We start from the raw sequence: 24,795 nt of genomic DNA, 5'->3' as shown, positions 1-24,795 counted from the left end.
GGAGGTATTAGCAAAGATGAAGCCTTTGGTGGCTTTCATCCCTTACCAAGGTAATTTACATACAAATGAATCTAACATTTGACCAGGACATCCCGGACCCATATAATTTGCTGGTGAGAATGTAACTCAAATGACCCTCAATTGCTGTACAGGTTAATAACTAATTTTTATTTAAGCAAAAGGAAGATTACAAATCAAGGAAAAGCCAGTGCTACTTGAAGTACCATATATGTGCTAAGAAATGAAATTTATTACTATTTAAGTAAAGATAAATTTCTTGAGTGAATAACTACAAAACCTACTTGAAAGCTCAAATTACTTGTCAAGTTGAGTATTTCTGCCATAAGATCACAACTTGTATTTCCTCTTTGGTCACAAAATTATTTAGTATTTTGGAAAATGGATCAAGTAGATGGTATAAAAAGATCAAATTGTCCTAAGTATTTTTTATCTTATTTCATGACTGTTGTATATTCATCCAAAAATTGAGATCATCCTTTTGAAGATGTATTATTAAGCAGAAAAGTAAGAATAGACCATTTCCTTCAAACTGCTACAAAAATGTCCACTGCTCAGTGATATCAAGATAGATGCTGAAAAAACAGTTAAGCAGTAACTGACAAGGTTGAACATGTCATTTTAAAACATGAAAATAAAGGATCTACTCTGGTTAACAAAGATAAGCTATAAAACACTATTATGTGAAGATGTTACATCTTGATGGTTGATGTATTTTAGCATCCTATGCCTTTCAGCATCTACCTATGTAGTCCCTGACAACCTGCTTGCATACAAGTCTGAGACTAACAACTATGCTCTTTTTTGGAATTCTCTTCGGGAATTTTCTCCATATTTATACTCAATGGAGACTGAACAGAAACTGTATTTCCAAAAGTTTGTTCTGCAAGACATTCTTCTTTCTACAGTAACAAACACCACATTCTGCAAACAAGACTTGCCATGTCCTTTTTTTTCTTCCCCTCTTTAGTCCAACGTTCATAAGGCACATCGACTTTGACAGTGCAAAAGTATCCCTAACATCTATAAGGTTAAACACTTTGAAAGATTCTAAGAAAACTCTCATAGTTTAATTATTTTTAAAATGCAAACTGAGCAAACTAAATTTAACAGTAAATAACATTACTCAAAAAAACCCTCAACAAAACAAATGAAATAATCACACAAAAAAAAAACAATAAAAAAAGACCAAAACCAACCCAGTTTCCATAGAAGTCCTAAATTTAGCTAAAATTTTTGTAACATTGAGTGAAACCTGTGTTTCTACAGCTTAAAATTCTAAATAACCCCCACCTATCTTTGTCTTGAAATTGTCCTTGTTTTGAAGTAGTGGTACGTCTACTGTGTGAATGTACTCATAAGAAACTAAAAAGGTTAAGTCTATAGTTAAGCAACACCAAGGTAGAAAACAGAAGAAACAGACATCCGTTAAGGCAGAGAGACACTGTTTTAGAGAAAAATTTACAACTTTTAACAGTATATTATGACCGAAAAGGGAGAAACAAGGATAAACAGATGGACTTATCAACAAGGAACAGAAGCAGACAAGAAAATCTCTTGTCTCTGGTAAAACAAAATTTAAAGAGTCCAGACCTTCAGAAAATCCACTAATAAGAAACTAAAGACATGGGCTGCTACACACAGTGGGAACACAAGCTGCAAGTCAGCCACTGTGTAAATGGCAGCATAATTGTAGACAAATGTAGTGAAAACTTCACTACTGTATACAGGGTAATAGGAATAAAGGAAAAATAGTGTACAGAAAACCCTCAACCAAGCAAATACACAATCATTCATAGGAAGTATTATGTATCAATAAAGTGCAATTATATTGAAGGTCTTCTGAAGACCATTTTACACATTATGTCTTTTCTACATTTGTTGGTCCTAAGCATCAGGCTTCCTTACAGCTGCTTGAAAGACAAAGTACCTGCGGTTTTCATTTTTGCAATTCATATACACTGTATGTATGTATGTTTATATACACAAACTTGCATGCACACACAGAATGGTCCCATACATGTTGGCCATGCACAAAGATGACAACGCATCTATACATTTGATCAAATAGTCTGCGAAACAAAATAAGCAACTACAACTAGAATGCATTAGTTGATAAATTGCTGACAATTGTGTATTTTTACACAGACAAAAAACAGCCTTGTGAAAGTGACTATAGTAGTGAGGAGAATACTATGTGGTTAAAAACCACAAAAGATCAAAACAGACTTACTAAGTACCTGTGCTCCACCTGCTAAACTTCTTGACCCTTCAAACTTTCAAGTTCTATATTTATATTACCTGTTGTACATTTGCAGGTAAACCAGCTAGGAATACAAAATTACTGTAGTGTTCTGTGATCCAATTCATAACAAATGAATGAAATTCACTGTCCCCCATTCCCCCTCCAATATATAGGGTGCAAAAACATTAAAAGCAGTAGTGCTAATTTATTTTGACGTCTTAAAACATATTTGAACAAAACTACTCTTACAGATGTATCTCTGATACTGAAGAATATACTCTGATGTGAACTATCATCTTAGTTAACACAAGGATCTTTCAGTTGTGCATTAAACCAATATAAATTCAAATTAAGAATAACCACCAAGTGGCAGTATCTACATGTAAAATGGAAGTCATAAGAATTTGTATGGAAGTGTCTTGTAAAGATATCTTCCTACTTTCTTACATGGAATTAGCCTTACATCTTGCCAACATTTGTAGACCTATCTGTCCAGTAGAAATGGAATTCAATCAAATATTTTGCTATTAAAACACTAGGGTTTAAAATCAGACTCTCAGACTTTAAGGATGAATAGAATCAATGTATTTATTAGTCACTAACCATTATTCTGTGGTGTGGTAATTGAGTACCACTCATAGGAAAGCAACCTTTATAACCTCCATAATACATGGATTTGTCTCATCTGACTTACTTCATAAGAGAATCCATTAAACATATCTCCTCTTGATCCACCTTAATTTTAAATCAGACTTATAGAATTTGCCACGTATATTGAACTGTTGCAAAAGCCACATCTAACGGGTAAACATACAAGTGAAGAGATGGAGCACCTATGTAACACTTAAATTGCACTAGAGTAATCACATAGAGTCTCCTCAAGGGGTGGCCCAAGAGTGTAATACGAAACCTTGTCACACCGCTTTCAAATATGAAAGTCTAGTTCCTCCCTCTCTTTTTTTCCAATCCAAATGAGAGCACTCATTTCCTTTTAAGAACACATATTGTGACCTTGGAAAAGTAACTCAAACACAGAGAACAGAAACAAACTCTGGAGAAAAAACGCTCTGGATTGTCAAAAACTTTACATTCATTAGGAATACAGACCTAAGGCTGGCAGTATTGTAGAAGTTACAGTTGAATAAAACACTTCTGCTGAATCTGGCCGTATTGTTTCGGTCCAGGTTTTCCAGTTTTATTTTAGCAACAAGCTAGTGAAAACAGTAGCCAGCCTTAAAATGTTATTACTATATTGCAAAAATCTGCTACAAGCAGAAGGAAACATGACTTACAGAACACTTAGTAATTCAACATGTATAAATAGTATTCCATTTAACACACTGATATACAAAACCACAGTATTTTGCTTATATGACTTCACTGAACTCCCATTTTACAAGAGGAATGCTGAAAACTTAAATATACAAAACTAATCATATAAAAATATTTTTCTATGGTAGTTTATTTGTAATATTGCTCCTAGTAATACCTACAGTATAATACTGGTTTCCATACAGCCATTTTAAAATCCTTTCCTTCACATTAAGGGATTTGACATATGCGAAACAAATGTAGTATTAGGTGAAATGCTGAGCTTGGCAATAAAACTTTTTTCTTCCAACTGTTTAACATGCAATACACAATTAACATAATAAATGACTTACCTATCCACCAGTTTTTTAGCAAATCCAAAATCAGTAAGCTTGATATGTCCTTCTTTGTCTAGTAATATATTTTCAGGTTTTAAGTCTCTGTAAACTATTTCTTTGGAGTGCAGGTATTCTATTGCACAAATAATTTCTGCAGAGTAAAACAGTCCTGTGCTGTTGTTGAAACGCCCCATATTGCGCAGGTAACTAAAAAGTTCTCCTCCTGGCACATATTCCATTAACATATACAGAAAACGCTCATCGTGGTTGGTCCAAAACCTGTAATAAAAATATTTTATTATATAAACAAATTATCTCTGATTTACAAATTATCTCTGATGTATATGTAAAACTGTGTTTGTTGCCCCAAATATGCAAATAATTAAATTTATGGTTCTTCTTCCGCAAATATTAAAACCCCAAGAATCTAGCAGGATTATGTAACAGTCACTCTAGTAGCTGACTTCAGCTGAAAAGTAAAACAGATAGTTGAAGATGTGCACAGCACAGGCCGATAAAGAAAATCTGATTACCTCCGTTGCACTGTACAAAACAGGTCTCTTAACAACAACTGACTTAGTATACTATCACAGTTTGCCAAGACTAGAAAATTCTTACACACCTTAATCAAATATTGTCAGATCCATGGGAGCTGAGCAGAATCTGCTTTTGTAAAGACGTTTATGATAGTATGGTCAAAACCAGCAGACCAGACACTTCAACTTCCCCCTTTCTCCCTTCCTTCCCAGTAATGCACAACCACAACCAAATTATCAAATCATAGTTCTTGCTTTCAACAAAAGCAATAGAAAAGCAAAAATGACAGCATGACAAGATTTATTTCTGTACCTCAGAATTAACCTGATAAGTAGCTTCCATTCCTCAAACTGTTACCTTTAATTTAAGAACTATTACTCCAGTACAATCATATGAGTGCAGTAAAGAGCAGATAGGGAAGAAAGGAAAATCATTTGGTGTGGCTTTTGAATGCTTCATACAGAGTACAGGAATCTTCTTTACCACATTTCCCAAAATTAAGCTGTTTTTCTCCTGTCCCACTTTCTCCTCCCCTCCCCTTTTATTTCTTTTTTTTTTTTTTTTTTTTTCCCTCCTTATAGCCACATATCCAAATGTAACTGAACAGTTAAGAATAAAAGTATTTGGTATTGTCTTGAATAAAATTCTATAATTTTAAAATAAACAGCTATGCCTACTACTATGATAACAGATAAAGAACACTATATCCCTGTCTAATTGATACAACAGAAGTTACTTGAGCTTCTAAATATCTCAAAAATTGAAAGATCAAATATCTATCTTTTTTCCTTCCTTAACTGGTTGCTAATCAAGAAATACAATCTTAAGAAAGATAGGCAGAGCAAAGTGAGCTCCCAGACCCATAAATGCCTTTTACTCAATAAGATTTCTTCCTTGATACCAGAACTGAGGAAACCAAGAAAATGAGACAGGCTACCTAACATCAGCAACAGCTCCTCCATTCTTTCTAAGTGATGAAGAAAGAGCAGCCCACGATTGCCTTCTGCTTTTGTGGCACTGTGTCTACGAAAGTCATAAACATTATTAAGTGGCTATTGAGGATGCTCATAGTATCTTTATTGAATAAGTGATGTATTTTAAGTACTCAAGCGAAGTTGCACCTACAATAACCAAAGAGGTACATGAATGGTGAAAACAAATCAAACCAAATCATGAATTAAAAAAATATGTACAGGGAACAGAAAGGGCAAAATCTAATAAATGCAGAAAGAAAAAATGGAAGACCTAGACTATTAAAATATAGTAATTTTTTTTCCTCTGTAATTAATTTCTTCAAGAACTGAATCTTAAAGACTTGTCTGTACACAAAAAAACAGAAACACTTGGCATATATGAAAAACAGCAAGGTAAAGAACTTTAATATTTGCAAGAGAGATTGATTTGAATGGTATTTTAACGCATGGAAAATATCATGGAAGCTGTGATTAGAACAATATATGGTATGATACACCAAGGACGTCAGTAAAGATCCTCTAGGAGTCTCCAGTGACCAGTTGTTAACAAGAGCACCAAACATTTTCAAAAAACAGCTGAAAAATACTTTGACAAATAACTTCAGTATCTACAAAAAACCCTTCCAACATGCATTTCTCAAAAGCAACAGGAAAAAACAATCAGCCAGCTAACAAATTAACCTAAAACCCAAAACAATTACATGAAAGTATTTACACATAAGATGATGAACATCAGAAATAATGTATGTTCAGCATTACTTTAAAATTTTCCATCATGAAGTGCTAAAAAATATACAGCATTATGCTGCATTGACACAGATGAAGATACTATTCATGATTATTATATTGACGTTATTTAATATTATAAAAACTAGACTTATAGATAATAGTTGAAAGGTATTCTTCTGCCTTGCCTTTGTCAATCACTTACAGTCAAAGATTTCAAAGGGAAAAAAATCCACAATATAGGCATCTGGAAGAAAAGCTGTTAGCCACAAAAAAAGCTGCAGAAAGTTGTTTGTCATACAGTCCGTTATAATCATCCATGAATGCTTGTTTATCTAAAGCATAAAAATATTAACATGACTCAAATTTTAACTCCCTCATTTTAGCTAGGTTGCTTTGAGTTTCCTTTTCCAGGGGACAAAGACATCACATGTACAATTACACGGACATGATACAGCATCTCGTTGATCAGAAAAGGCACAGAGCTAGAAGACATGGATAACGTTTGCTTTGCACACAAGTGAGCTTCCATTTGAATTATGCCCTTCCTTTGACATTTTTTAACCTGATATTTAAAAAATCAGGCATGAATGAAATCCAAGAATATTTATCAGTTAGGCATTTTAATCAGTTCTGTATGGACACAAACCATTACATCACCATCTCAAACTTGTGTACTTGTGTGAGAAGTTGATCCCTTCTCACACTTTCTGCACTGTTTCAGATACACTGGGTTGGTTGGTTTGCCATTTTTTACACCTTTTTTTTTTAAAAAAAAGTCTAACCAGATATACATGCAGGAAGGCAAGACAGAGAGATTGTGTATCTCGAACTTCACATACTCTTTAACTCATCATTAATATTACTCCACACACAACATTGCTGAACAGTAGCTGGAAACTAGTACCATCATGGTGCTGCAAAAAACAACAGGATAAAAAACCTCCTCCTGCAAAGCTCGTTCCATCTCTTGCATGACTACAATGATTTTGCTTTTCCCTGAAATGCTTTCATAGCTCTGGAAGGAAGTTGCCCACCCTGCATCTGGAGATGAATTAGGACTAATTTTGTCTTTGTTCTATGCAAAACTAATTAAGGCAAATAAATTCAAAAAAACCTTGGTCAGTGGTCCTGTGTCCATGCATGAGAAAATATAAAAGGAAATTAACTGTGCAATTATTCAGAGTTCTAGTTATCCAATTAATTGATATGGACTCAGATACACAAAAGGCATTGTGGTGCTCTGAACAGAAAAGTATGATGCCATCTCTCCTTAATAAAGGGATTATTAGGGCCATTATAATCACCACAATTCCACTAAAAGTTATTTTTCATGAACTATGCTTAAATCGTGTTCTTCAATAGGTTCCATCACTTAAGCTCAAACATAGAAATAACAAAGCCCAAGTATTGCTGCAGTCATTTAAGCTCTTTTAAAAATAAAGTTTACAAAAGTAAACTTCATGGAAGTGTTCTAAAAGCAGATGCTTAAATCTATCTTTATCTAGATATATACAAGATATACATATAGAAATACTTATTTTTTTGACATTCTAACAAAAAGATAATTTTGATGAACCAATCCTAACATCTATTCTGTAGTTATTTTCCCCTCACTTAAAATTTCTTTTCTGAATTATGAAAATCAGTAAAGTTTTAAACAAGTTATTGCTTAAATGTTTAAATTATGTCTTGATTTTAAATTCTGCATTCTTATCTAATAAACACTTTTAATATTAACTCTGTTTTAGTCTAGATTACATAATACAAAATGTTGTTGGTTAAGTATATAAAAATTTGCAATGATACTCTGGAACATTTTAACTGTACTCTATGTATGAGTTAGATGAATTTAAAAATGCAACAACTTACAATCTAATCAAAAAGGGGTGATTGACTTCTTTCAAGACTGACTTTTCATTGTGCACATGTTGCTCTTGCTTCAGTCGAATGACATCAGGAATGCTCATTACTTTCAGTGCAAAGTAACGTTTTGCCATTTTTTCCTTCACCAGATGAACACGGCCGAATGTACCTGTGCCTGAAAAGTTGAAGGAGAAATGTCAACTTATGGTGAAAACAAAAAATAGAAAAGAACTTCTAAATCAGACACCACAGGAACTCAGTTCCTGGTTTGTTTCTTTTTTACTTCATCTCAATATATTACATATTTTGACCTGTTTTCATAGATTTTTTTTTTCCTTGAGATTTCTAAATATTTAGAGATAATGATGTATTAAAAATAATGTTATTGTGGTACTGCCACTCTTTGGATAGATACTGGAAGCACTTCTTGCAAATAGGTGGATATGTATTAAAAAACAAAACCAAAAAATGAACAAGTATGTAACATAAGACCCACATGTAATCAGTATACATGAAACAAGCAAAATTGATATCCAGTGAAGAAGAAAGGCTAGGATATAGTCTTAAATTTCAGAGATCAGTTTTGATTTAGGTGGGTGGAAAAGGGCAGAATAAATTAAAAATTATCATTCAGTTTCTTAATCTAGTGTATGGCATAGAAGGAAAAAAAAAAAAGAGTAAGAAGGTAATGTCTAATTGTAATGGATTTAATTTCTCAACAGAAAGACTGCTTTTTAAATTTTCTATACACCTGTAATTGAAACAGAGGAGTAAAGAAATTCATTTAGGGTTTAAAATGTAGCACCTCATGAGTGTACAGAATATATAAAAATGACACCACCCTTCTAAAAACAAGAAGGAAATCTTATAGTGCTGCATCACTAAGTCACATGGTAACTGTAGATCTGACATCACTTTGATGTTATTAATGCATTCCTTTTTCAATTCCATCTTTATTCCTAAAAATATTAAAAGGAAAATAAAAACACTATATTTTAAATAATGTATTATGCATTTCTGTCTTCATACAGTAGTCATTAAGATTCCTTTTAAGTGCTCTGCACTCAAGACAATTATACATAATTGAACTATTTCCTTTATTTTGAAACAGAAGTTAAAACTAGCACTTTTAGCCACACTTTAGATACTTGAACTACCGCAAAGTGTTATAGATTTGAAGATGAATACACATTCCAGCTCACTGGGTGGCTGCTCATTGTTTTTTTTGCTCACTAAACAATACCATATAGGTTCCATTACAACAATATACCAGATATTTTTTATCCTATTGTCTGACAGAAGCATGCCACTATGAAAGATGCTTGACATTCAATTCAATTGACTCACTTGTAAAAGGTGATACACTTGCTGAGGAATGCCTTCCAAAAAAGTAAAAATTTTATACTTGAGCTCACAACCCTTCTTTGCACATACACTGGGAAGACAGCCAGTAGACCTGTTTCAGTGTTAACTGGTACGTCAATTTATTTCAGATCGAGTGCAGTTTGATGAGTATGTATGTGAAAAGAAATAGATTTTGGGGATGTGAGAAGGAGAGATCAAAAATAACCTTCCAAATCTGCATTATTTGGGGAGGGGAAAAGAAACGAGGGACTTTTTGCCTCTAGTAGGTTCAAGAAACTTGAGGGGAAAACAAAACAAAACAAAAAAAACCCCACCACAACCACAAAAAAGTTTGTTAAACAATTTAAAAAAAAAATAATAATTTAAGTGAGAATTCACATACAAAAAACAGTTATTCTTTCCAGACACTTCAAATACTGTTTAAGTGCATGGTCTTTACCAAAACCCAAACCAAAATATTCCCACTAAAATTGCAAAGTAATGATATCATCAATCCAGTTTTATGGAATTTGTAGCTCCATTACAAATACAGCTTTCAACCTAAAACGTCTCACTACACAAACCCACACTATGGATTACTACTTGTCCAAGCACAAAAAGATTCCATCAAAGCAGTTTTATGTTCCTACCTGTCCTCAGTTACACTTCTTTGACAATGAAACTATAAAGAGGTCTCAGATAAAGCTTACTATTACAGTGAAGTAAGCCATCAGGTTACCTTGGGGAAAAAAAATTACCATGAAATTAAGTTCCTTTAGCAATGCAAGTCTTGTTACAGGGCCATACCTGTAAACAAAATTATTTGCATGAAGATAGACTTCTACCATGAAGACAACAAACATACAAGGTGGGGGGAACACAAAACTTTTGGGCCTCCAAACACAGTTATCTGTTCAAGTTACTTTACTATACAGATGTAAACAATTTGTATTTGAATGAATAGACAAAAGTTGTTCAGAATTAGGAGCTGAAATTTACATTCTGAGCAAAAGCACTGTCAATAATAACTATAGTTGTATCAGATACCAGAACTGAAAATAAGTTTTAGGACTTCCAAATGTGATGTCAAGAAAATTAAGTTTCAACCCCGTAAGTAAATAATGGTTTTATATGCATTTTGATACTTGTATGAACAAAGTGCCTTCATAGACATATTCAACAGGAAAGTCAGGTATGTATTCCCTTCTGAGTCTCTAATGCTCTCAGGTTTCATGGCTTGTTGTTTAGACTGCTTTAATTTTTCCTTATGGTATTAATCTGCTGCTCAGAAATAACAACAGTAGTAATAGCAACAAGAGTTCCACTCATTTTCAAAGAAGGACCTGTCAGGAACTCATTTAGCACTAGTTCTAACTTCAGAGACACGATCTCTTTAAAAACGCCTCTGCCAGGAACAGCAAAGCTTGGCAGGCTATTCCAGAACACTGGCAAGCACCTAACTTAGAGAGCATCTGGGAAAACCAGAAGACCACACAGACAGGCTAGAACATACAACCTCCCTAACCAGTTTTATTGTTCAACTGATTGTAAGCAGGTTTTTTCAAATGTCTTTAGCCCAGCTTCAAGCAGCTATGGAAATGAAGATGACAATACAAACCAAGAAGTCATCTAACATTTGTTTTCAGATTTTTCATAATATGATTTTTTCTCCCACTCAAGTCTTCTCAGAAAATCCATGAGGGCTACATCAGTTGGTAGTGACAGTACCCAGACACACAACCATCACTCTTCAGCATTTCTGACAGACAACAATCTCGTAAAGCTCTAAAGAAAAATAATTGTGATTTTCTGGAACTTACTTAGACCACTTTTAAGCTATTTATTCAGTTGAACTCCTCTCACTGCAAAGAAAAGCAAAGAACAAACATGGCAAGTACTAGATTTTTTTTTCAGCCAAGGAAAAGGGTAATCATGTGGGGCCATTAACAAGGAAGAACAGGGGAACTTGTTGAAAATTAAGAATGATTGCATAAAGTATGCAAATGGGTTTAATTTATGCCTTTGCACAGCCTCATACAGGATTAATTGTTGAGATTTAGGGTGTTTTTTTATGCTTAGCCAGTCTACAGTCTTGGATAAACTTTGCACAGAAAAATGACTATGATTCACATATCACTTCAAACTTTTGGCCTTGATTTTTGCAAAGATTTTAAAACTTCTTCCATGCAAATTGCGGGGAGAGGAGAGTAATGGGATGGAACATAATGGTAAAAAGATGGGAGGCTGCAACAAGATGCAGTTACAGTTGCTTAGCACAATCATGAAAGTCTAGCTGTTAAACAAAAAATGCTCTTATTCTGTGACCAGTTGGCAATCCTGGCCCTCACAATCACGGGGAAAACAAAAAATAGAAAAAATTAAGCAGCAAAATGGCAGTATGTAGGATGGAGGCCCAAGCCACATAAATTTGAGAGAAGTTTTTTGGAAGAAGAAAAAAGCAGATTTATTAGTAGTCTTCCAACAAAGCACCACTACATTCTTCCCTCCAGGAAGAAGACACTAAGCTCATGGAAAAGTTTCTGTTAATCTTTGTGAAAGAGTTGTTCAGTTACATAGTATCACAGTGTCACCAAGGTTGGAAGAGACCTCAAAGATCATTGAGTCCAACCTGTCACCACAGACCTCATGACTAGACCATGGCACCAAGCGCCATGTCCAGTCTCCTCTTCAACACCTCCAGGGACGGCGACTCCACCACCTCCCTGGGCAGCCCATTCCAATGACAAATGGCTCTCTCAGTGAAGAACTTTCTCCTCACCTCAAGCCTAAACTTCCCCTCGTGCAGCTTGAGACTGTGTCCCCTTGTTCTGGTGCTGGTTACTACAGAGAAGAGATCAACCCCTTCTTGGCTACAACCACCTTTCAGGTAGTTGGAGAGAGCAATGAGGTCTCACCCCTAAGCCTCCTCTTCTCTAGGCTAAAAAATCCCAGCTCACTCAGCCTCTCCCATAGGGCTTGTGCTCAAGGCCTCTCACCAGCCTTGTTGCCCTTCTCTGGACATGGTCAAGTGTCTCGATGTCCTTCCTAAACTGAGGGGCCCAGAACTGGACACAGGACTCAAGGGGCGGCCTAACCAATGCAGAGTACAGGGGCACAATGACTTCCCTGCTCCTGCTGGCCACACTATTCCTAACGCAGGCCAGGATGCCACTGGCCCTCTTGGCCACACTGCTGGCTCATGTTTAGGTGGCTGTCAATCAGCACCCCCAGGTCGCTCTGTGTTTGGGAGCTCTCCAGCCACTCTGACCCCAGCCTGTAGCTCTGCATGGGGTTGCTGTATGCCCTAATCACATCAGAGCTCAGCTGTGTGAACCAGCTAAATTTGACCTTCTGAGACAGGTAAACATTCCTTAGAATTATGTTAAAATAGAAATATTCTGTACTTGCCCATCTTCCACATAATAATGAAAGGGAAGAGTGCAAATTTCTGAACAATATTCTACTGACATTTAATGTTTACTTCAAACCATGAGAACTTCAGGGACTGCTTACCAATCTGGATGAGTCTTGGGGTATACTTTCCTGCTGAAGAAAATGCAGAATCTACATATATGCATCCCAAACTCTCTTCATTATAGCATGCCAGAGTTTTAGAGCAAAAACATGCTCACATCAGGAAGTGAATGAGGATTTGCAGTTTATCTGTACAGTCTCCTTCTCCCTGCTAAGGCATATAGCAAACGGAAGTTTCCATCTGCCAGCAGTAACAGCAAGAGTGCCTGTGCTATTTGCAACTTGCAATACAATAAAGATTTTCTGAACTAAATAGGCAAACAAAATAAAACACACAAAATGCTAACAACTAATCCAGTATAATCTGTTTACAACACAAACCTTGATCCTTTTGCAAATGGGTTGCAGAATTTGAAGGAATGCCAGCAATCATCTTGATTTGGTAACCTTCTCATGTTAAGCACACACAAAGGGAGGAGGCCAAAAACTTCTGAGGACAAGTTTGACCTGTGCCTCAAATGCAGAAAAGGATGTTCTCAGTCTTACAAAACAATCTGGACTCCCTAACACCATGCCAAAATACCACAGGCACTTTCCAAAATTTTACTTTCTTTGAAGCTTGGTAGAAAAGAGTAAAGAATGTGGGAGTATTTCTGATGCAATTTTAGATACTTTTGATGCTAATGAATTCTGAAGCTTTTGATCAGTTAAAACAAATGAGTGAGTAGTCATGTAGAGACTATTTTCCTATTGATGTAGGTGACTAATTTAATGCTCAGTTTGCTTCTTTTTTTTCCCCATTAATTAGGCCCAGCTGTTCCATCATTCCATCCTTTTAATCCCCAGCTCACTCTTAAAACCAAGTTTGCCTTGCTCAGATAGATACCATCTGTTTTAATGAAGAATAAACTAGGTCATGTGAGATAGATGACCCTGAGGGCTGCTGAGTCCCAAAGGGTTGGTTCTGACTTCCACAGATGCCTACAAAAAGCACTGGATGCATTTGTTTTTATTTACAGTTAGAAGAAATGTATCCTACTGTGACACAGATTACTTTTTTGGTAGCCACAAGCACAACAGACTTAGTTTATCTCTGATATTCAACAGAATTAAGATAATTGTATCAGACTATGGACTCACTGTTAAACGGCAAATTTGCCTGCCACTGAATCTCCGGCTCATTTGTGGACTTGATGAGCCTAACAACATGTCTTACAAGGGAGAATAGGAGTTTGTCAATAATTCTTCACAAAGAAGGGGAAGAAGTGACACAGAAAAGAAAACCAGGAGGCCCAAATGATTGGTAATCAGAAGACTATCAACTGAGAGAAAGATATGGGGAAAACACATGACATAAGCAACTGTGGGATTCTACAACAGAAGATGTGGCATGTAAACAAAGGAACATACAATGAGGATGATGATTCTGGACAATGTACAGTTCTAAAGGATTCAAAGCTGAAAAACATACCAGAGAAATAAAAAAATTTAGAGAAGTTTTTAAATGTTTCCTATTGTTCTGTCTAGAACTACGTATTTCATACTACTGAATGCAAGAAGTCAGAAAATACTTTTTTTTCCAAGGCCTTTGTATATCCTTCAATGATCATATATCCAAGGAAACAGTCTGATCAAAAGAGTACAAAAGCACAGAAAATAGAGGTGCTTTGTGTAGTGTTCACTATATGGAACTCCACCGGAACAGCATGCTTCTGTAACTTTGTTCGTTCATCCCGTGTGCTATGTTCCAGTTTACACCAAGATCTCCTTGGACAGAAAAAGCTACTACACAGCAAGAAATGTACCAGCTACATTCCAGCCAAGATCATCACATTTCAGGCTACCTAATCCAGAAATCTCATACTTCTCTGTTTTGGATTCTAGGCTCATCCCTTGTCAACTCGTTCTTCAACTGAAAGTCTAGTATTATTAATTCTTTATCCCAGCTCAGCTGAAGTTGAAAACAAAGTAGGAATGCAAGGTTGAAGTGCATCTCAGCTTTTGATTCAACAATCCTGCTAAAGATGTGACATTTTCAGATTCTTTCTTGCTTGGTAGGCAAGAAGCCTATAAACAAACACCACTAAAAACAATCTGTAATTCGGTATAGTCTCTTCAAGTTCACACAAGATTTGATACACCAACAAATACCAAGCAATTTTATCACAATCCTGAAGAATTACAGAATTACTATCCTTAAGAATTAAGAATATAGGAATCACCAGGCTCATTAACAGGTATCAGTCAAGCTTCCTGTTTTTCACCTAGTTCAAAGACAGATTCCAAATTTCTTAAGAGTGGCACTGAACAGAACAGTCATGATGGGAGTTCCTTTCTAATTTCAGATTATTTTTTCTTTCTGACTCACAACTTAAGTGTCCATAAAAATACTGTAAACATCAGAGTGTCTGATAAAATAAGGAGAATCCCTGAAAGTTTATCCTCTCTCTTTATTCCTTATTTTGAAATACAAGGGGCAAATAAGTGGGACCAGAAAGTCACCAGCCTGCTGGTAATAAGATAACCTTCAATCCTTTCAATTTCTAACCAGCTCTTGTAACACTTAATTAAAATCTATGTCCATATCCCTTCACAAAACTTTAACATCTAAGATCTTCAACAACTCTGATAAAACTGGTGTTTCCCCACTTGATTCTTCAATGGAATTTCTGTAACTCTTCCTATGCTTTCCGCTACATGCAATTCGCAATTTGCTATAAGGAATATGAACAGATGACTGGATTCAGCTTTTCTTCTGTATTTAGAATATGACAGTGCAAAATCATTATTTCTCCTACTTTTACCTATTTAAATATTGCAGATGAAGCGTTAATACACCTCAACTGCAAAATTGGTTAGTTGTTTTTCTTTACAAAAACAGCTCAAATAGAAAGATATACTCCTTTTTCACCTAGAAACTATTATAGCACTTCTGCTAAACTAAACTTGGGCCTTTTTACTTGGATATTGTAAATGACACCAAATCCCTGATAGAAAACCAACCAACCAAACAGGAAAACAAACAAGTAAACAAACAAACAAAAAACCAAACACAAAACAAAAAACACCAAGAAAACACCACCAAGTGAAAACCCCACAACATAAAAGCAACACTTGGTCTACTATGTTTTAAAAGATAAGCACAATTAAGTTAAGTATTGGATACCATTCTGGCTAGTTGCACATGTCAAGATAAAACACTAGAAAGTATTAAATTATTTCACCTGATAATTTAAAGTAATTAAAACATTACCCAATTTTTTTAATAGTTGGAAAGGAATCAGAAAGTATATTGCTAGGATAGGGAATTTTTGGATATTTTAAAGTTATAAGATCTATTCACAGAACTGTTTCTTCAAGGTAGGGAGAGATTAAAAGGAGCATGTTAACTGAGAATTTCTTGGAACACAAATATTAAAGAGAACAATGTTTTTGTGTTCTGTTTTGTTTTTCCCTCTCCAAAAAACCTTTCAAACAATGAAAATCAGAAATACAAACTTCAACATCCAGTTACCTTCTGTCCATCAACCAGTGCTCAAAATTCCCATCAAGTTTAAAATGATTCAGGATTTTATATTAATTTGTGCTCAAAGTTAATCTTTCAAAGGAAAAAACAGCAATTATTTAAACCCAATATGAAACAGTTTCCTTAAATGAAACCTGAAACAAACTGATGAACATTGGGCTAGAAATTGCTATTTTTAATTACTCTGACTTGCCACAAGCAAAATAAATAAATATATTGAAATGCATCCAGACTCAAGCAAAGAGAAGGAAAACTAGATCAGTCTAATGTTATTCTAGAGATCAACAAATCCCAAAATTTAGGCTACCAGATTCCTTTTCTTTGTTTAGGGAGAAAAAAAAAAAAAAAAAGAATAAATACTTGCTATGAAAGAAATTTTATATAACCCCAAACAAGAAATCCTGTTCTCTCAGATACTCTTTATGTTTGGGTCTGCTGTTATGAATATATGGCTCCAACATCTTGAGTTGGGATTAATACTGGATTAAAAAAAACCAACCAAACACACACACAAAAAAAACCCAGACACACAAAAAAACACCAAACAAACTACCAAGTGAATGTCCCAGAAGCAGTCTAAGCCAAAATAGATTGACCTCCACTTTTACATGACAATGATTAACTTGTAGTTCATCTCTGCTACTAACGGAATGATCAATTCTGGAAAACCATTAACAACACATTTTTCACTTACTCTGTTCTGATCATGAAGTATAATCCCAATCCCATGAGCTATATACCCCAATCCTTTTTTTCCCCTCCTGGTGAAGATGGAAACATGCTAAAACCCATGTAAGGACATACTGTAACACTAACCAAATAAACTTGTAAAGTTTATTTCTCACAATCAAATCTTTACCTAAAACAACAAAGCTTTCTCATTGTTTGTCAGGTCTTCTATCTTTGCCTTTAGCACCCCTGTTTACAAGAAGCACTTAGTATACTTTACTCGAATTTCGCATGGAGAGATACAGTTTAGTTTTCAAACACACACAAAAAACAACCAACAAACAAAACACCACCAATCTGCTGTGTCAAAGAGTCAAGGTCAAATTTCAAATCTTTTCAAGTAACTTCAATTAAAGAAAACAGTCATTAAGGTCTTAAATGTTTAAAACAGCACAGCTGTAGTTGATATATCACAGTTCAGGTTATTAATGGATTGTTTCAGTAGATTCTGCTCTGTCAGTTGCTACAGCTGAGGACATTAGGTTCCACATGTTGTGAAACTACTGTATGGACAACATGTACAATTATACCCAAAGAAAAAAAATGAATGCTTTAAATATAATTGACCAGCCAAACAATGGCAGACGTGTCTAGGCCCAAAATTCATGCGCTTATCTAAGGAAAATAAATACAACTAGCATTTTGATGACTAAGACACAAACACACATGAAGTAATCCATGAAGGATTTCCATAGTCAGTTTATTCCACAGAAATTTAAGTCACATGGAGCTTGATAAAGATTGTGAGATACATGCAGTAGCATATATCAAAACTTTAACAGCGGCCTCCCCTGAACTGTGACAATTAATAGATGTTAGATACCTACTCAGTACCCCTGATTAGTTATTTTCCTTTTCAACCCAGAAACATGTGCCTCTACACAATACTTGGATTTTTATATCATCAGCATATTTTTGTTTGCCCTGGAACTCGGCTCTTGCAGGCCACTGCTTCTGTTTTTGCTGAAAGAACTGCTTCATGCAAGTCAGTCCCATATTAATGCAAAGAAAATATCAGGCTTAATATCCTTGACTGTGTCCTTTCAAAATACAAGGAAAAAAACATCTTGTTGAAGTACAAAGGTTTATTATTACTGAACAAATGTAATAAAAGCCACATTGTTTGTACTTGACCAATCTTCTCCTTCACCAGTGCTGGAGAGAAGCCTTCTAGAGACTAGTACCTCTTATAATACATTCCTTTCAATTACATTTCACTTCATTCCCCATCTCAAGTAGTGCTAAAGAAGAAACAAATAAAGGAGATTTCACATAGTACTGAAAACCTGTATTTTTAAATACTTTTGGAATAGATTATATATTCACTAATTAACATGACACTTCTATGATGCTTTTAAAAGTATAAGATTGAAGAGTAAATTACGTTGAAGAGCTCCTGGATGACAACAGATTAAATACTTAAACGCACTCAGCATGCTTAAGTTCTCTCTCATGTGTTTCAGGAAAGCACTAAACAGACAACTAACTGAAAGCTGTTTGAGATGACCTATTCCCTTCTACTATGCATGTTAACACACAAACCGGCACAGAAGGACTTAGTCCAGAAAACCATTTGCATATTTATGAGCACATTGCAGCAACATTGAGATGTAGCTAGAAAGGCCAGGTTGAAGTCCTTCACCTTATACCTTTAAACCTTAAGACTATTTTTTTAAAATTGCAAACTGAAATTCATTCTTCTAAGAAGACTACCACAGAGGACCATATGTCTCTGTATCTTCTTTTTATGGTTGGACATTAAAGGATACAATGGGCATATGTCCTTAAAGGTGTCAGTTGTTCTTGGTCTGTTGCAATTTATGGTAAGAACTTATAAAAGTTTTTTCTCACAATAAGGAAAAGTGAAAAAAGATAAAAAGAAAAGTAGTAAAGTTGCAGGCTAACACTGTACAAGCTGTAACTGACCAGCTCATTTGTATTCCAAACACAGACAGAATTTCTTCATGTTTTTGGCAGACAACCAACAACCTCCCCAGACACCTTGTGTTGGAACTTTCTCACTTTATTAGAGATCTTACCTTTGGACCAGACAGGTGAAATACTTTCCAAGTCAACAGAGAGAAGACAAAGGCACTTCTGTATTCAACAAAGCAGTATTACACCCCCAATTTACAAACACAGTGTAATGGGTTGGGGCAGATCCCCTCCCCACCACAGGCAGAAATAACGACTCAGACAAACGGATTGCAAAAGTGATGAAAGTTTAAATAGAAAGCAGTGAATGTTACAGAAAACCCAAAGCACAGTGACAAAGAAAGATCCCATCCCCACCTGAGGGTGCATGCAAAACCCCCAGGGCTCCTTCTTCCCCCTCCCTCTGCTGGGCTAGTCTCAGCTGGCCAGGCCTGAGACTGCCCATCCCCCTGTGGCCTTGGGCCCAATCAGGCCTATGGCCGGGAGATCTCTCCCCCAGTTACCAAGTCTCGGAGAGGGAAGGAAAGAGGAAGTGCCAGACCCCACCGCAAAATTTATAGTGGTGCAAGGGATTATGGTAGAAATACCTAACTTCCTGAGTCCACCCACTGGGATGGACTTCTGGACACAGGAAACACCCCTGTAGCAGAGGGCACCCAGCCCAAACTACGACTTATTTTCCTCAGCTAATTATAAAGTGATTCTATACATGCAGGTTTGATGGCCATTTACACTGCATAAATCTACATTCAGATGTAAGTAACCAACCTCCAAGTTACATGGTCTAAAAAACTCAGGTGGGATTTCATGACATGGAAATAGACACAGAACATGCTTATTTAAAAAAAAAATTGCTAGCTAATCACTAAGTTCGTCATACATGTCGCCAAAACTATGCCAAATGATATCTATACAACTTTATAATCCTCAGCTCTCTGACTCAAAACCTGCTAGCACAGTGTGATGAATATACTACCAAAAGTCAGCTCATTCATCTATCAATCTACAAACCAGATATAATTAATAAACCTTAAACACAAGAAGAGATATTTTTCATAATTACAGCTCATAACACATCCCATTTGTATTTTCCCATGTAATCTATAATTTAACATATGTTATTCAAGTTTATAGAGCGTAAGAGAGACTTGGAGGGTACTTAAATTTATTGTTATGTCTACCTCATGCTAGAGCTGTTATGTAGACAAACAGAAAAATATTTCTAACACATCTAAGCCCTTTTCTGAAAATTTTATCTACTTTGATCTTCATTTGAATGGGTTATGCTGAGCACTAGATATTTTATTCTAATACTGTCTATATTTATATGGGGCTAAATTATAGCAACTGCTATATAGCGATATCTGGGTCTAAACTATAGTAACTGCTCTTTCATCTGATGATCCCTTCCCATCAAAGAAGGGGAACCAGGAAAAGGAGAAAAGACCCGCAGGTTGAAATAAAATTCATATTTAATGAAATAGCTGAATTGGCAGCAATGTCAATACAAGACTCAGGTCTGGGTCATGATCAGTTTGGTTATGATCTGATGGCCTAATTCTGCAGGCTAGGGATCCATGTACACTGTTTATCTTCCATACAAATATATAGAATACATATACATAGAATACATAGAATAAACCAGGTTGGAAGAGACCTTCAAGATCACCGCGTCCAACCTATCAACCAATCCAACATCACCCAAACAACTAACCCCCGGCACCAAGCACCCCATCAAGTCTCCTCCTGAAAACCTCCAGTGATGGCAACTCCACCGCCTCCCCAGGCAGCCCATTCCAATGGGCAATCACTCTTTCTGTATAGAACTTTTTCCTAACATCTAGCCTGAACCTCCCCTGGCGCAGCCTGAGACTGTGTCCTCTTGTTCTGGTACTGGCTGCCTGGGAGAAGAGACCAACATCCGTCTCTCTACAACCTCCCTTCAGGTAGTTGTAGAGAGTAATAAGGTCACCCCTGAGTCTCCTCCTCTCCAGGCTAAGCAACCCCAGCTCCCTCAGCCTCTCCTCGTAGGGCTTGTGTTCCAAACCCCTCACCAACTTTGTTGCTCTTCTCTGGACTCGTTCCAGCAAGTCAACATACTTCCTAAACTGAGGGGCCCAGAACTGGACACAGTACTCGAGGTGCAGCCTAACCAGTGCAGTGTACAGGGGCAGAATGACCTCCCTGCTCCTGCTGGCCACACTGAGCCCAGCAATAGTACACCAGTCACAAGTCACAATACCCAAGAAGGCAGGCCTCAAGAACAGAAAAGGGATGAAGAAAACTCAAAGCAGAAGGCTGTAAGAGGAAGCTCCTCTCTGTCCAGTGAAGTTCCTCCTTTATACTGAGTGTGACACTCATGATATGAGATACATCTGTGGCCAGCTCAAATCAGCTGTCCTGGCTAATGGCCTTCATCCCATGCCTGGCCTGACATTCTGTCCCAGCAAAACCAGGACAAATATGCACAAAAGTCTTAGTGTTGTAACTAAAGAAAAGTTGATTATAAGCTATGAACAATGTGCTGGGCTACTGAGACTTTATATTTTATCTTCCATAAATGAAGTTAAATGAAACAAAAATCAACCAACATACCAGTAAGAATTTTCTCTGAACAAACCATTTGACTCTGGAATAAGCACTGCAAGTGAATTTATTATTTGTTAAGTGTTAACATGGTGAGAACTCATGAGTGGAACAAAGTATTTCTCAAAGGGAATGCTTTGTTTGGACTCATAAGGCAGTATCAACTAATATTCTTGAGAGACTAGGAAGTAAGGATGCATTGTGAATCTATAGTTTACTTCCTATGTTATCTTTTCAAATTATCTCATACTATTACCATTCAAAAAATAGCATAACAGTATCCAAGGTAAGGTGATGAAATCACTGGTTTTGGCACTAGAACTGACCTAATATTCTCCACATAAAGAGCTATTATGTGAAAAAAAAAGGAAGTAACTCTAGAATATCGAAATAAAGTTATACCTGATATGGAACTGGAACAAATACACTAACACAAATATTAAATTTTAAAATCCCTTTCTCCAAATTCCATTCTCAAATTTTAATTACATGTTTCAGAATTAAATCACTACACAGCCCAGAAATTACATTACTGGTAGAAATAAAGACTGAAAATACTCTTTGTAATAATACTTCATGTTACTGAAGACAAGTCACTGTTCTTTTAAGAGTTATGTTTAGTGTAAAAACTGAAATGCTCTAGCAGAAAAGGACTGTGTTCTTCAGGATTGTATTGCTAAACATTTTCTTTTCTCCCTATAGTGCAGAAAAGTGAATCTACTTTCAATTAAATTTCTGTTTTCTAAGTTCAGTTAATACTACTACGTGACTGAAATACAGAATAATTTTTTTCTATATTTATTAAGCAGTTTCTTAATATGAAAGAAAAAAAAAACACTTCAACAAGTTTATGCAGTTCAAAGACAACTTGCTCTTGTCAGTTTTATACTCTCCCATCTCCAAACCAATCTAAAATAGTATTTGGAGTTTGAAAAGGCTTACATCTAAAGAAAACCAAAACCTGTATTACAGAACTCTACAAAGTCCCATGACTGGCAGGCATATATGCTTCTTTAAATTAGCATCATAGTATCAGTCAGGGTTGGAAAGGACCACAAGTTCCAACACCCCTGCTATAGGCAGGGACACCCCACACTACATCAGGCTGGCCAGAGCCTCATCCAGCCTAGGCTTAAACACCTCCAGGGATGGCGCCCCAACCACCTCCCTGGACAACCCATTCCAGGGCTTCACCACTCTCATGGCGAAGAACTTCCTCCTCACGTCCAGCCTGAATCTCCCCACCTCCAGCTTCATTCCATTCCCCCTAGTCCTATCACTACCTGAGATCCTGACAAGTCCTTCCCCAGCCTTCTTATAGGCCCCCTTCACATACTGGAAGGCCACAATTAGGTCACCTCAGAGCCTTCTCTTCTCCAGACTGAACAGCCCCAACTCCTTCAATCTGTCCTCATAGGAGAGGTGCTCCAGCCCTCTGATCATCCTTGTGGCCCTTCTCTGGACACGCTCCAGCACGTCCATATCCCTCTTGTAATAGGGGCTCCAGAACTGGACGCAGGTACTCCAGATGGGGTCTCACCAGAGCTGAGTAGAGGGGGAGAATCACCTCCCTTGCCCTGCTGGCCACACTTCTCTTGATGCAGCCCAGGATCTGATTGGCCTTACGGGCTGCAAGTGCACACTGAGAGCTCATGTTGAGCTTCTCGTCCACCAGCACCCCCAAGTCTCTCTCCTCAGGGCTGCTGTATTTGTGCCTGGGATTGCCTCGACCCTCATGCAGGACCCTGCACTTGGTCTTGTTGAACCTCATGAGGTTGGCTTGTGCCCACCTCTTCAGCCTGTCAAGGTCCCTCTAGATGGCATCCCTTCCCTCCAGCATGTCTGCTGCACCACACAGCTTGGTGTCATCAGCAAACTTGCTGAGGGTGCACTCAATGCCACTGTCCATGTCACCGACAAAGATGTTGAACAAGGCAAGTCCCAGGACTGATTCCTCAGGGACTCCGCTTGTCACTGGCCTCCACTGGGAGGCCAGTTTGGAGACCAGGATGTGGTGCAGGACAGCATTGAAGGCTTTGCTCAGGTGCAGGTAAATGACATCAGTTGCTTGTCCCTCATCTATAAATGTTGTCACCTGTTCATAGAAGGCCACCAGGTTTGTCAGGCAGGATTTGCCCTTGGCTAAGCCATGCTGACTGTTCCCAATCACCTCTTTACTATTCTTCTGAGTCAGTTGTGCCTCCAGGAGGATCTGCTCCATGATCTTTCTGGGCACAGAGGTGAGACTGACTGGCCTGTAGTTCCCTGGTTCCTCCTTCTTACCCTTTTTGAAAATGGGAGTAATGTTTCCCTTTTCCAGTCTATGGGGACTTCCCCAGACTGCCATGACTTTTGGAATATAACAGAGAGGGGTTTAGCAACCTCATCTGCCAGTTTTCTCAGTACCCCTGGGTGTATCCCGTCTGGTCCCATGGACTTGAACACTTTCAGGTTCTTCATGTGATCACGAACCTGGTCTTCACTTATGATGGGCAGTTCTTCCTAGTGGTCCCTGGCATTGTCTTCCATGACATCAGGAGTGTGGCTGGAGGCCCTTGCAGTGAAGACTGAGGTAAAGAAGTTACTGAGTACCTCAGCCTTTTCCTCATCACTTGTGACCATTTCACCAGTTTCCTTTCTGAGGCCTAGTCATCTTCTTCCCATTAATATACCTGTAGAAGTTCTTAGTGTTCCCTTTAACCTCCCTGGCTAGATTCAATTCAAACTCTGCTTTGGCTTTCCTAACCAGGTCTCTTGCTGCTCGGGCAGCTTCCTTATATACCCCCTGTTCCAGCTGTCCTTCCCTCCACTTCCTGTACAGTTTCCTTTTAAGTGATAGTGTGTCCAGCAGCTCCTTGCTCATCCAGGCAGGCCTCCTAGCATTCTTTCCAGCTTTTCCCTTTGTTGGTATACATAGCTCCTGGAAACAGAGGAGGTGGTCGTTGAATACTGACCAGCTGTCCTGGGTCCCTTTTCCCTCCAGGGCTTTGTCCCATGACACTTTGGCTACCAGATCCCTGAAGCGATCAAAGTCTGCATGCCTAAAGTCTAGGGTCGTGAGCTTAGAATACTTCCTCCTGGTTGCCCTGAGGATCTTAAATTCAACTGCTTCATGGTCACTGCAGCCAAAGCTGTCTCTGAGCCTCACATTGGTTACCAGCCCTTCCCTGTTGGTGAGAACAAGGT

General features: G+C 37.2%; 1 protein-coding gene across 1 annotated transcript in view; it reads right to left on the bottom strand.

Moving 5' to 3' along the window:
• The window catches only part of PRKX (protein kinase cAMP-dependent X-linked catalytic subunit), a 67,049-nt gene that overhangs the window by 20,731 nt on the left and 21,523 nt on the right, over positions 1-24,795 (bottom strand). The window contains exons 2-3 of the mRNA XM_054164703.1: positions 8,022-8,190; positions 3,928-4,191 (exon numbers count right to left, since the gene is read on the bottom strand). Of these exons, the coding sequence (XP_054020678.1) occupies positions 3,928-4,191; positions 8,022-8,190 (433 nt within the window). The remainder of the gene's footprint in view (positions 1-3,927; positions 4,192-8,021; positions 8,191-24,795) is intronic.

Source organism: Dryobates pubescens, chromosome 10, assembly GCF_014839835.1.
Source record: "Dryobates pubescens isolate bDryPub1 chromosome 10, bDryPub1.pri, whole genome shotgun sequence".
In the NCBI taxonomy this organism is placed as follows: domain Eukaryota; kingdom Metazoa; phylum Chordata; class Aves; order Piciformes; family Picidae; genus Dryobates; species Dryobates pubescens.
This window is presented reverse-complemented; position numbering and strand designations above follow the sequence as displayed.